This window comes from Danio aesculapii, chromosome 14, assembly GCF_903798145.1.
Source record: "Danio aesculapii chromosome 14, fDanAes4.1, whole genome shotgun sequence".
In the NCBI taxonomy this organism is placed as follows: domain Eukaryota; kingdom Metazoa; phylum Chordata; class Actinopteri; order Cypriniformes; family Danionidae; genus Danio; species Danio aesculapii.
In genome coordinates this window covers 50,661,479-50,676,487 of record NC_079448.1, presented here as the reverse complement: position 1 = coordinate 50,676,487, position 15,009 = coordinate 50,661,479, and the positions used below count along the sequence as shown (strand labels likewise).

The following is a 15,009-nucleotide window of genomic DNA, read 5'->3' as shown; positions in this document are numbered from 1 at the left end:
AAGGGAAAAATCATAAATTTGGGCCCATACAATAGCTGAACATAACTGCTTTTGTGATCAAGGGTCACAAATAAATGCATAATTTTATTAATCCCAATGCTTGATCCCAACTCTTGCAAGTCCGTAACTTTCTCAGGGACACAGAGAAGAACTGGGAAAGTCTTCTTTGTCATCGACAAGGGATTCGACCCAGCTCACACCTGACATTGTTCTCTATTCTCTGTTACATGATTTATCACAAGACGTCTGGCGTATCTCTTGAAGAGCGTTTCGGTTTGTCCTGTGGGATGCTATTGTAATGTTTGTCTAAGTTTGGCATGCCGTATTTATCTTTTGCTTTTTTTCTCTCTCCGCAGGCAGGGATGATCAGGACGGAGCAAGAGGAGTTTTTCATTGAGCCGCTGGAAACGGGACATCATGTGATGGAGCGGGAGGAGGAGAGCGGTGGCCGTTCTCATATTGTGTACCGTTCAGCTGCTGTGAAGAAGCCTCCTGTTAGCTCACTAGCTGCAAACTTTCACTCCAGAGGTTAGTTCTGTTTGCCAACTTCTCTTTGCGTTTACCTGCACAGTCTGCTTGTGTATTGTGATGAAATTATCTTTTTAAGGGCCAAAAAAAACCACATTTTTGGTCAAAAGAACAGTAGCTGTGGTTGCCAGAACTTTACTGTTAAAAAAACGGTAGACACTGTAATGAATCTTTTCCTATGTTTCTATATTAGCAACTTCTGTTTGTGTGAACTTCTGCTTGTGTATTTTTTAAAGGCCATTGTCGAGTTTATCGGGTGTGCTACAATGTAAACAATTTTTTACGGTAAATAAAAGGTAGCTTAGGTTGCCAGATTTTTACTATTAAAATTGTAACTTTTGTTTGTGTGAACCCACACATTCTAATTATATTACCTTTTTGACCTTTGTTGTTAAAAAAGAAAATGTGTAAATTTTTTGGTAAAACAACAGTAGCTGCGGTAGTTTACTGTAGTTACTGTTAAAATACAGCTTATCAGTTTATCAGGTGTGCTAAAATGTAAAAAAGAAAATCTTAAAGCATACGGTAAAAAAACAGTAGCTGTTGTTGCCAGATCTTTACTGTTAAAAATACAGCTTATTAGTTCATTAGGTGTGCTAAAATGTAAAATAATTTACAAAAAACAATTGTAAAAAACGTACGGTAAAAAAAAAAGCAGTAGCTGTTGTTGCCTGATCTTTACAGATAAAAATACAGCTTATCAGGTTTTTCAGGTGTGCTAAAATGTAAAAAACTTGCGGTAAATAACATTAGCTGTTGTTATCAGATCTTTACAGATAAAAATACAGCTTATCAGTTTTTTCAGGTGTGCTAAAATGTAAAAAAAAATGTAAAAAACTTGTGGTAAAAAAGTAGCTGTAGTTGGCAGATCTTTACAGATAAAAATACAGCTTATCAGTTTATCAGGTATGCTAAAATGTAAAAAAAAATGTTAAAAACTTGAGGTAAAAAAACAGTAGCTGTTGTTGGCAGATCTTTACAGATAAAAATACAGCTCTTATCAGGTTTTTCAGGTATGCTAAAATGTAAAAAAAAAAGTAAAAAACTTGCGGTAAAAAAGTAGCTGTAGTTGGCAGATCTTTACAGATAAAAATACAGCTTATCAGTTTTTCATGTGTGCTGAAATGTCAAAAAAATAAATAAAAAAAGAAAGAAATCGTTAGAAAGTTTTGGTAAAAAAAAACTGTACATGCAGAATTAATTAAATAAATGCATTGCTATTTTACATGTGCTGTCATTTTGCATATTGCTTTTTAAATTGAACTTTACTACTGATGTGCTTCCATATTTACAGTGTACCCCTAGTAATGACGAGTCTTTTAAGATAAATATATGATGAACACAATTATCCCTAGTAATGCAAAATCATTGAAATGTCACATCAAATTCTTCTTATTAGCTAAAAAGGCTTGTTCATGTGACTACAGACCTTCAGAGCTCAAACTGTTCCTGATATTTAAATCAAATTTGAGGTTCAGCTAGCTTTCCAGTGTTTAACCATGCTGTCGATTGAATGCTTACAAGTGACATTTTGCAGCTCAGCCAAGCAGCTGTTCTGGAGGAGACGTTGTTAGCACCATTTGGTCATGTACCTATTCAGGAGGTAGAAAATCAATCCCACACCTTTCTTCAATTGCTCTCTGCGTGCAGGAGATTCAGCTGGATTTCCTTTCCTTATAATGTGTATGTGTGTTTTCTTAACTGCGTGTCATACCGCTGATGTGTAAAGCTCTGTGAAACAAGCGACTGTTGGATGTTTCAAAAGGTTTTTTGGTTTTCTCTAAATATTTTCTGTGGAAATGTGCCTTCATAGTCAATGCATTCATCGTTTTTCACAGCTTTGAGAATATATGTTTGTGGGCTTTTGCTTTGTTGGAAAAATAGATGCAAGTCATGCTTCATTTCAGATGGAAAACAAGCAGCTCAGGCTGTGAGTTTTAGCAAGATTTACTAAAAAAAAAATTGGATCCGTTTCTTGTCAGAGGAGTGGCAGCCATATGGGGAAAAATAACTGTTGCTCATGCAAATAAACAATTATGCAATTCATATTTGGTTCTTCATAACCGTTTACAGTAGCTGCTCATTAAAACATTCAAATGGAAAAATTAAAATAATACTTGATTATAAAATGGGGCAGGGCAGCACGGTGGCGCAGTGGGGAGCACGATCGTTTAACAGCAATTAGTTTGCTGGTTCGAGCCCGGGCTGGTCAGTTGACGTTTTTGTGTGGAGTTTGCATGTTCTCCACGTGTTTGTGTGGATTTCCTCCGGGTGCTCTGGTTTCCCCCACAAGTCCAAACACATGCGCTATTGGTGAATTGGTAGGCTAAATTATCCATGGTGTGTGTGTGTTTGAATGAGTGTGTATGGATTTCCCAGTGATGTGTTGCAGCTGGAAGGGCATCCGCTGTGTAAAACATATGTTGTATAAGTTGATGGTTCATTCCGCTGTGGTGACCCCTGATTAATAAAGGGACTAAGCCGAAAAGAAAATGAATGAATGAGTTTAAAATGAAACAGTCAATCACAGTTTGCACTGTATACAGTGGGTATAGAAAGTATTTAGACCCTCTTAAATTTTTCGCTCTTTGTTAGAGATTTGTGAGATTTTGCTCCATATTGACATGATAGCATCACGCAGTTGCAGATTTGTCGGCTGTACATCCATGATGTGAATCTCCTGTTCCACCACATCCCAAAGGTGCTTTATTGGATTGAGATCTGGTAACTGTGGAGGCCATTTGAGTACAGTGAACTCATTGTCATGTTCTGGAAACCAGAATGAGGTGATTTACGCTTTATGACATGGCGTGTTATCCTGCTGGAAGTTTTCAACAGAAGATGGGTACACTGTGGGCATAAAGGGATAGACATGGTCAGCAACAATACTCAGGTAGGCTGTGGCATTGAGGCAATGGTCATTGGATATTAAAGGGCCCAAAGTGTGCCAAGAAAATATCCCCACACCATTACACCACCACCATCAGCCTGAACTATTGATGCAAGACAGGATGGATCCATGCTTTCATGTTGTTGATGCCAAATTCTGACCCTACCATCCGAATGTTGCAGCAGAAATCGAGACTCATCAGACCAGGCAACATTTCTCCAACCTTCTATTCTCCAATGTTGGTGAGCCTGTGTGAATTGTACCCTCAGTTTCCTGTTCTTAGCTGACAGGAGTGACACCCGGTGTGGTCTTCTGCTGCTGTAGCCCATCCGCCTCAAGGTTGGACGTGTTGTGTGTTCAGAGATGCTCTTCTGCAGACCTGCAGTCTGGCCATTCTTCTCTGACCTCTGGCATCAATAAGGCATTTGCGCCCACAGAACTGTCGCTCACTGGATGTTTTCTCTTTTTCAGACCGTTCTCTGTAAACCCTAGAGATGGTTGTGCGTGAAAATCCCAGTAGATCAGCAGTTTCAGAAATACTCAGACCAGCCCGTCTGGCACCAACAACCATGCTACGTTCAAAGCCACTTAAATCACCTTTCTTTCCCATTCTGATGCTCGCTTTGAACTGCAGCAGATCGTCTTGACCATGTCTACATGCCTAAATGCATTCAGTTGCTGCCATGTGATTGGCCTGAATATAAATGTATATGAATATGATTGTAAAGCATCCTATAGAAAATTAATTTAAAAGACAGATGTGTAAGGAGTGTACTGCATATATACACACTTAAACTTTGATATTATGTATCTGCTGTGGATCTTTGACTATCAATGCACAAACTTTTCATCAGTCTGTGATTTCTATTAAATTAAGCTCTATATTCACAGATGTCAGTATCTGGGGCTCAGTAATGTAATAATGTGAAACAATCGCAGTCTCATAGTCTTAATGGCCTTGGATGTGTGAACAGAGCCACTCAATGGATAATTCACCTCTGTGTTGAGCAAATGTGTTTGGCTGTTGGTTAGAAAGGTTTTGCAGCTTGTCCTTGGCAATGTTTTTTTTGCACTTATGTGCTGTGTTTCTCTATTTGAAATTTTGAAATAGATATTACTGAATTTCAGAAATTGAAATTAGGTAAATAATGTGTCCTCTGCAGACGATTGATTTACTTGAATCTCTTATAAATCTTCAGATTAATGGAAAAGTAAACTCTAATGGTGCGTTAACAGTATACGTGTAATTAGACGGCTGAACATTTTGGGTTTCCTCGCTTCATTCGTGTGTAAAATTCACTTCATAGCAAACGCAAAGTCACTTTAGTTTCATTCCAAAATGGCTGACATAGATTTTGTGCCTAGATGCTGCTAGTAGAACAAACTCCTGATTAGGCTTGTGCCGGTATTCGGTAATGCGATAAATCACGGTAATGAATATGCACGATATTGTTATCGCGGGGCACTTCAAAATACCGTGAAAAACAATATATCCAAATTTATATTCTTAGAACGCGCCTTAGCTTATTTTCCATCAACCGCTTGAAGAAACACTGCGTATATGCTGCGCAGAACTGATGCGCACTCTGATGTAAACAATCCCCACATGTAGAAGCACTGTGTGCACGCAGTGCACGCCGCCGCTGCCACCGCACTATAATCCTCACACGAAGAAGAAGCATGGCGGAAGGAGGAACGCTGTCGACAGTTTATCCCCCTTCAAAAAAAAGTCAGAGGTTTGGAAATATTTTGGGTTCCAAAAAAATGCAGAGGGATTGCTGATCGAAGACGGTTTCCCTTTGCACATTCACTTTGATATCATTGCTCAAGTTTACTTTTATATTGTGTATTGTTTTATTTATATTTATTTGTATTTAAATGTTTGAAGTACTTTTAGTTAATTAAAAAGTTATTAAAGTTACTAAGTTGACGAAACTGAAGTTTTTTGTGTTTTTTTTACCTGTTTCTCTAGTAAAATTACAATATCGTGATAATACCGTATACCGTGATAAAAGCTCAATCAATTAATCGCAGCATGAAAATGTGATACCGGCACATGCCTACTCCTGATTAGTTTACGCTGCGCAAATTTCCACCAAATTTCAACAATGATTTGTGCGAATCACGTTAAGCACAATGAATGCCTGAAATGCTCAATTCGTGGTGAGCCATTCGCTCAAATCTTGCCATTCACACGAATAGCGACGTACAATGTCTATTCGCGACTTTGCATTGACTTAACATGTAAATCACTCATGCTTAACGCTTCAACCACACCTTATGCTAGTAAATAATTAGACACTTAAAGATTTAGAATTTACTTGCTTCATTTGCAAGTGCAGTACTTTTTATCCATGTGTGAGTTTCTATTCGCAACATGACCGACACGGATGGCATCTGCTACTAGAGCAAGCTCCTGATTTGTTAACACCTTGCGAATGTCCTGCAAAGTTCAAAATGATTTGCGTGAATCAAGCGTTAATCACGTCAAATGCCTGAAATGATCATTTTATGTCGTGCCATTCGCTCAAATTGCATCATTCGCGCCACCTTATTTGCCCGAATATCACCACAGTATATGCAAGGATTGATGCAAGGCAGGATGGATCCATGCTTTCATGTTGTTGATGCCAAATTCTGACCCTACCATCCGAATGTTGCAGCAGAAATCGAGACTTATCAGACCAGGCAACATTTCTCCAACCTTCTATTTTCCAATTTTGGTGAGCCTGTGTGAATTGTAGCCTCAGTTTCCTGTTCTTAGCTGACAGGAGTCTTCTGCTGCTGTAGCCCATCCGTCTCAAGGTTGGACGTGTTGTGTGTTCAGAGATGCTCTTCTGCAGACCTCGGTTGTAACGAGTGGTTATTTGAGTTACTGTTGCCTTTCTATCAGCAGGAACTAGTTTGCCCATTCTCCACATAATGTGACGTTCACACAGGATGTGCAAATTTTGCGCAAGTAAATTGCGTTATTCGTGCGTGATTAGAATAATTTTGAGTGTACTTGCTTCATTTACACGTACAGTTTGGTTAATTCGCACATGAAATTTACTTCACAAAACAAGCAAACTCACTTCAGTTTCATTGCAGAAACGTTGATTTTGCATCTGGATGACGTCCGCTACTCGAGCAAGCTCCTGATTGGTTAACGATTTGGACATATCACGTTTTAAGCATGTCATAGCGTGAATAGCATAAAGACGTATGATGTCTAATTGAGTCATTGCATTGACTTAAAATGTAAATCACTCACACTTAACAAACCATAACGCACCATAACAAGTCTTTTTCTTAACCTGAAACACCTTTAATACCTTTAATTGCCAACATTTTCTCCCGTTAATGCAATCCCAAGCAAAGCATGCTGGAAGCTATACATCCACTGCCCAGGTAGTTACACCAATACAGTTTCATCATGTTTTCCCAACACAAAATGACTAGGTTAACTTATTTATTTATTTATTTATTTATTTATTTATTTATTTATTTTACACATTCAAGTGTGTAGCAATTTATATTCAAGCCGTATTAGTTATAAATGTTAGTTATTGTATTTACTAACATGTACAAACACTGAACAAAACTACAAAATAGGTGTTTTTGATGTTAATGTCTGTTCATGAAATTAAAGTTCTTCAATGTTAGTTTATATTAATTCACAGTCCATTAACTAATGGTACCAAACATGACTTTGGATTGTTAGTAATGCGTTAGTAAATGTTGAACTATGATTAATTAATGCAGCATAGGTATTGTTCGTTACTCGTTCAGTTCATGTTAGTAAATAGATTAACATTAAAGGTGCTGTATGAAAGTTTTTGACTTTTTTTAAAGCATAAAAATACTATAATATAATTGCGGATGTCTTGTTGATCTGAAAAGCAATGATAAAGTCAGATATTCTGCTTTAAAACCATGTGTTACTTGTCAGAAAGTCTCTTTGTTTTGGTCACTTTAACCCGCCTAATGCCAGTTTAGCCAATTATATTTCAGCACCCCGAGTTGTTTTGGTGGAAAACAGCAAATTTAGTTCATTCATTCATGAAGGCTCTCAAAGTATGCGTCCGTGACTGAAATGCGACCTCCCGTATACAGTAGCAGCTTGGAAGTGAGACGCAGATACAGAGTTCCACATGAGCTGGTTATTAATTAGCAAATATTGTAAATATTAAACACTAGTTGAGCAAGTTACATTGTAATCGCGTGTCCTAACAACAGGCTACATGACGTTGATAATGATTATAAACAATTTGGTTGTTTGCACCAGACAAAACACGACTGAAATTTAAATATAGCTATTCAGAAGCACAGAATAGTGCACTCACTGCACTCCAACGAAATGATAAAGTTTATAATCTAGTTAATACCTATTAAACTGCTTTAAAATTCAGTTTACACTGAGTTACAGTTCTAAAGTTCAGTTTCAAACAGTTTATTTTATTTTCAAGATCTGAGGTGAACTATCTGCTGCTGCTTTCAGTAGTATGGCAATAAATGTCATGTAAAAACAGCATTCAAACTCATATTATTAGCATTCAACACTGAGTAAAACACATAAGGTGTACCTGAGGAGATCATTGACAGTTTCTGTTTCATTGTCAGATTCTGTTATTCAGCTGCAAGAAACAGAAGCCGTTTCTCGAATATTAATTTCAGGTGTTGGTTAGAACAAAAACTCCTTTTAATAGGGAAAAATTTGCTTATATTGTGTGCCGTTGCTTTTATTTAGAACACAACTTAAATCAGCGCTAAATCAGCCTTTAGGCTCAACAGCCAGGCACACTGCTGTTGGTACCATCAATCTGGCAACCTGTGCTTGCGTGTGTTTTGAACCAGGAGTGCAATACCTAATTTATCCACTGGGTGTCAAACTTACATACTGTACCTTTAATTAATGAAACCTTATTGTAAGTCTGAACTATGGTGTGACCGTAAAAACTTCTTTTCGGCACTTTTATTTTAAGGTGTGCATTCTGTAATTCAGGTGGAAGTTGCAAAACTTTTACGGTTGTAGAATGAGAACAAGAGCCACTCACACACACACAAAACAACAACAAATCATATGTTTTTGATCACGTTTTTTGAGACCAGAATGTGCGATTTCACTCTTAATGTGCGATTGATCACCTAAAGGTCAATCAATGTTGACCTTTAGCACTAGAGGAGTTGCAGCACTGCAGCTCTTCATAACTCTTCATAACTTTCAGCCGCCGCAGCATTGTGTAGCTGTGCATTGAACGGGTCCTGGAGTGTACGGTGAATATGGGGGATTATGAAGGTCTATTCTGAGCGCTCGCGCCTGACACCAGAGCCACCAATAATAAGGGAATAAAAGCAGCTGTAGAGAGGAAAAATGAGTTTCCATCAGAGTGTGTGGCAGAAGGATCTGGAAGGAGACGTTCTCAGTGAAGTGTAGACTGCTGTTAATGCTTTGTCCGTGACACCTGCTTCTGATTCCTCTTCTAGGGGGTTGTAAAGCATGTGTTTAATGACAATATTAGCCATATTTATCCACAAAGCGTGTTATGCAGAGTTGAAGTCAGAATTTTTAGCCCCCCCTGTTTATTTTTCCCCAATTTCTGTTTGACAGAGATATTTTTTTCAACACATTTCTAAACATTATACAGACCCCCTAGTTATTTACGATTTTGCAATCACTGAATCCAACGCAAAATCAACAAAAAGTCACACATTTTTGCGATCCTGCAAAATTCTTTAAACGTAAAATAATCGCATAAAACATCAAATTCCAACATGACCTATAGATGTTGCATATGCAGCGCACATGATGCATCTCGAAAAATGACATCTCATATGCGCCATCACAATTATTACATTACATGGAACAAAATCTATCTATCTATCTATCTATCTATCTATCTATCTATCTATCTATCTGTCTGTCTGTCTGTCTGTCTGTCTGTCTGTCTGTCTGTCTGTCTGTCTGTCTGTCTGTCTGTCTGTCTGTCTGTCTGTCTGTCTATCTATCTATCTATCTATCTATCTATCTATCTATCTATCTATCTATCCTCACTGTCCGTCCGTCCGTCCATCCATCCATCCATCCACAACCAAGCCCTAAAAATACACTGTGGACCACCCCTTTAATTAAAAGAGAAACCATCAACAAAAGCCCGACCCCTTCTATGTTTACAAATGCAAGTGCAGCCATTTAGAGCTCATTTCTGGTTATTGATATCAGAATTTATCGGTATTTTGAAATGGATGTGTGAATGCTCTTTCTGTAACAATTCCAGAACGTCCTGGCCTGTGTGAACAGCACTTTTCTTAATTTACCAGTAAAGTAATTCTGATAATTTTCCAGATATTTACCGAAGTCACAGTGTGAAAGGGGCTATTGTATAACAGTGGTTTGTTCTGTAGAAAAAAGGGGCTTAAGGGGCTAATAATATTGACCTTAAAACAGTTGTAAAAAATTAAAAACTGCTTTTATTCTAGCCGAAATAAAACAAACAACACTTTCTCCAGAAGAAAATATATTATAGGAAATAATGTGAAAAATTCCCTGCTCTGTTAAACATCAATTGGGAAATATTTAAAAAAGAGAAATATCACAGGAGGGTGAATAATTTTGTCTTCAGCTGTACTTGTATTTGCATGCATGCTTTCCTGCACACACATGCACAAAGATGTCTCGGTGTTGCTTGGTGAGAAGATGCTTTGGGGTGAGTCTGCATGGCGTGGGAAGCGGCCGGCGCTGGGGAGGTGGTCGTGCTGCTCTCTGCTGCAAAAACAAAACAAAAGCAGAGTTTTTCATGGCCAGACGGTCATGTGATGCAAAGACAACAGAAGTGTGTTTCTGCAATGCTGCATTTCACCTTTCCAGAATTCAGGTGGTGTATAGCAGCATTGATCAACAACATCGCTGCTGGAACTGTTTGATTGCTGCTCTGGCTGAACTGTTCTTAAGGGTTTAATGCGTCTCATCTTGGCATTAAACATGCATGTTACTGTACTATCTATCTATCTATCTATCTATCTATCTATCTATCTATCTATCTATCTATCTATCTATCTATCTATCTGTCTGTCTGTCTGTCTGTCTGTCTGTCTGTCTGTCTGTCTGTCTGTCTGTCTGTCTGTCTGTCTGTCTGTCTGTCTGTCTGTCTGTCTGTCTGTCTGTCTGTCTGTCTGTCTGTCTGTCTGTCTGTCTGTCCGTCCGTCCGTCCGTCCGTCCGTCCGTCCGTCCGTCCGTCCATCCATCCATCCATCCATCCATCCATCATTTTTTTCCTTATGTTCATCCATCCATCTATCCATCATTTTATCATCCATCCATCCATTATATTTTATCCTTCCATTCATCCATTCATAATTTTTTTTCCTTATGTTCATCCATCATCTATCCATCATTTTATCATCCATCCATCCATTATATTTTATCCTTCCATTCATCCATCCATCATTTTTTATCATCCATCCATCAATCCGTGCTTCCATCCATCACTCATTTTTATCCTTCTATTCATTCATCCATTTATCCATCCATCATTTTTATTATCCATCCGTCCATCATTTTTATCATTTCATTCATTCATCCATTTATCCATCTATCAATTTAATCATCCGTTAATTCATCCATCCAATCATCAATCATTTTTAATCTCCATCCATCCACCCATCCGTTCAACTTTCCATCCATCCATTCATTATTATCCTTCAGTTCATCCATCCATCTTTTTTATCATCCATCCATCCACCCACTCATCCATCCATCCATCCATCCTTCCATCCATCCATCAGTCATTTTTTATCAGCCATCCATCCACACGTCATCTGTCTTTCCATACATCTATCCATTCATCATTTATTATGCTTCAGTTTATCCATTCATCCATCCATCCATCATTTTTTAATCATCCATCTATCCATCCATCCATGCTTTTAAATACATATAAAATGATGTATAAAAATTGGTCAGAAGTTAAAATATTGAAACATTTTTTACCAATATCGACCCTAATAGTAACATCCATCCACCCGTCTGTCCGTCCGTCCACCTGTCCAACCATCCATCCGTTTGAATATATATAAAGTTAATGTATAAAAATTGGTCTGAAGCTAACATATTAAAACATTTTAGCCCTATCGACCCTAATAGTATCCAAAAAATTGTGCATTTCATGTCCCCTCCATTGTGCTCGTTATGAAGAGAAATAGTTTTTTTGGTCAGTAGACTGAGACATGCACAGACAGATGGACCCCCGTGAGGCCTATCCCACAATGCATCACCTGCTTCCACTGCGTCTTCACCCTCAGGATGTTCTCCAACCAAATACAGTGTGTCTGGATAACTCAACTTTGTTTATAAGGTTGTAATTCTCATCTGGAAGTGAGGTTTGAACTCTGTTTGGGTCACTGTTTGACGATTCGTTCACTAGACCAGAAGTAGACAGCTGTCAAGAGGGCTTAATTTGACGCAATCTTTGTTTTTCTGGTCTGTTTTGTTTATTTTGTCTCGGGAAAAGTAGGTTGCAAGTGAAGCGTCCAGCAAATTAGGTGTAGTAGCACTTAATTGTCACATTATTATTCTGTCCATATTGGCAAATCCCCTCTGAGATGATGTGCACTACCCACATGAACAGGATAAATTAGTGACTCACTGAATCTCATGTGTCATATCTGGCGACTTGTGTTCATTGTTTCATATTCTAGTTCATTATGTAAAAGCAATTTCTATTTCACAGCTTCTGCTGCAAAGAAAGGACACCATAAAGAACTTTTAATTTGTCACACTGATTTTGATAAGAAATACATCTACTTGGCTACATTGTGAAAGCATAGCCCTGTATACATTTCTGGAGATCGCAAATTATGTAACCAGAAGTACGTATGGCTGTTCCTGCTGTTACCAGCTTGTCCAGTGGCTCGCAGCGTATGTCAGACTTGAGACGCAGAAAAGAGTTGACTCCGACGATGGGGTTCAAGTCCAACGAAGAACAGTTCCAGAAAGCAGGTAAGACAAAAGGCAAAAAATAAAATAAACAAGTAAATAACAGGGTAAGAATATGGTAAAATTTGAAAACGTGGTAAAAATCTGGCTTTTCTGGATTGCTCTTGAAAACACTGTCAGCTGGATTTAGGGAAGTGGGTGGGCACTGGTCAATCAGTGCATTTTGGATGGATGGATGGATGGTAAAAATTATGAATGGATTGATGATAGAAATTGATGAATAAATGAGTGGATGGAAGAATAAAAAATGACGGAAGGATGGATGGATGATTAAAAATGCTGGATGGATGGATGGATGTTAAAAATTATGGATGGATGGATGAATGAAGGAAAAAAATTTTTGGACAGATGGGTGAATGATTAAAAAGACTGAATGGATGGATGGATGATAGAAATTGATGAATAAATGAGTGGATGGAAGAATGAAAAATGATGGAAGGATGATAGAAATTGATGAATAAATGAGTGCATGGAAGAATGAAAAATGATGGAAGGATGATAGAAATTGATGAATAAATGAGTGGATGGAAGAATGAAAAATGATGGAAGGATGATAGAAATTGATGAATAAATGAGTGGATGGAAGAAGGATGGATGGATGATTAAAAATGAGGGATGGATGGATGGATGTTAAAAATTATGGATGGATGGATGTTAAAAACTGATGGATGGATGGATGAATGAAGGATAAAAAAAATTTGGACAGATGGGTGACTGATTAAAAAGGCTGAATGGATGGATAGATGGTAAAAATTATGGATGGATGGATGATAAAAATTGATTGATGAAGGGATTTATGGAAGGATAAAAATGATGGAAGGATGGATGAATGATTAAAAATGATGGATGGAGGAATGGATGGTAAAAATGTATGGATTGATAAAAATTGATGGATGGATGAATGGAAGGATAAAAATGATGGATGGATAGATAGATGGATAAAAATGGATAATAAATGATGAATGGATAGATGGACGAATGGGTGGATGGATGATGAAATTAATAGATGCATGGATGGATAAATAGAAGGTTATACAATGATGATTGGATGATAAAAATGATGGAAGGAGGGATGGTTGGATTGATGATTGAATATGATGGATGGATGATAAATGATGGATGGATAAGTGGATAAACTGAAGAATAATAAGTGATGAATGGATAAATGGATTGAAAGATGGACGGATAGTTGGATGGATGGCTGATAAATATTATGGATGGATGGATGGATGATAATAATAATTGATTGATGGATGGATAATAAAATTGGATTATGGATGATAAAAATTATGGATAGATGGATGGATGGATAATAAAAATGATGGATGGATGGATAGTCACACCTCTCACACTGGATTTTAATAACATCTGTGATATTTTACATTACATTACGTCAGTCAGTCAAAAGCGGCCTCTGGTGGATTTACCTGAGAACAGCAGGCTTGAATGGCACTCGTGAAATAAATTTTTAGATCTGATAAAGCGTACACAGTGGCCTCTGGTGGATTTGCGAAAACAAAAACTGCAAAAAAACGTATCTCCTGGGACATATTAGACATATTTGGCGCTCTCCAGAAATGTATATAGGGGTAAATTTTCACAATGTAACTACATTTTACTGAATGTAACTACAATGTAAAAACATGGATGTACATTGCAAGTACATTGTATCAAAGGATTAAGGACACTTAAAGGGACAGTTTGCACAAAAATTAAGATTCTGCAACACAGGATCATTGTGAAAACATACCCCGATATACGTTTCTGGAGAATGCAAATTTTGTAGCCAGAGCTACGGATAGCTGGACTTCCTCTTAAAAATGAAGCTACCAGCTGACCGCTTACCTCCGTGTGGACTGCTCTTCCAATGTTACCAGTTTGCCAAGTACGTCGACAGACTTGTGACACAGAAGTTGGCCGTGACGACGGGGTTCGAGTCCGATGAAGAACAGTTCCAAAAAGCAGGTAAAACATAAACAAAAGACAAAAATTAAAATAAACGAGTAAATAACAGGGTGAAAATGTGGTAAAAATCAGGCTGCCGCAAGGTTTCTTTTAAAAACACTGTCGGTTGGGTTTAGAGAAGTGGGTGGGAGTTTTGGTTGGTCAGTCAGTCGACACCTGGATATACACAAGAACAGCAGGCGCGAATGGCAATCGCGACAGAAATTTGAGATCTGAAAAAGCGCACACAGTGGCCTTTTCTTGGCAAACAGACTCAACGTAATTTCTTTCCTCAACTTTAAGATGTTGTCATCTTCCAACTGCAGCCTTTGAATTACCCAAACATTTACCAGTCTAGAGTCATAACCATTACATCAAATCCTCCGCTGAATCAATTTAACAGGTTTTTTCCCCCCATTGTGATGTTTTCCTGTTCTTTTCTTTTTTTCTCCAAGCAAACCTGGAGGTAAAATAAGCAGCCATTTAACGGTAGTTCTACCCAGCAGTCCTCCTACACAGTGACTGTCCAGACCCATTACATCATGTCTAAGGAGAACCGCACACGTAATGGACAGAAGTGAGGAAGAAAAACAGGAAATAATCCTCTTCCCTTTTATTGCTTTTCGAGGCGTTGTTGAGCTCAAGCATTTTACCCAATAAGTCAGCGAGAGGT

The 15,009-nt window shown here is 38.0% G+C and overlaps 1 protein-coding gene across 1 annotated transcript in view; it reads left to right on the top strand.

The window, feature by feature from the left end:
* Nucleotides 1-15,009, top strand: part of LOC130240216 (A disintegrin and metalloproteinase with thrombospondin motifs 2-like) — a 371,942-nt gene that overhangs the window by 138,613 nt on the left and 218,320 nt on the right. The window contains exon 3 of the mRNA XM_056471639.1: nucleotides 357-528. Coding sequence (XP_056327614.1) covers nucleotides 357-528 — 172 coding nt within the window. The remainder of the gene's footprint in view (nucleotides 1-356; nucleotides 529-15,009) is intronic.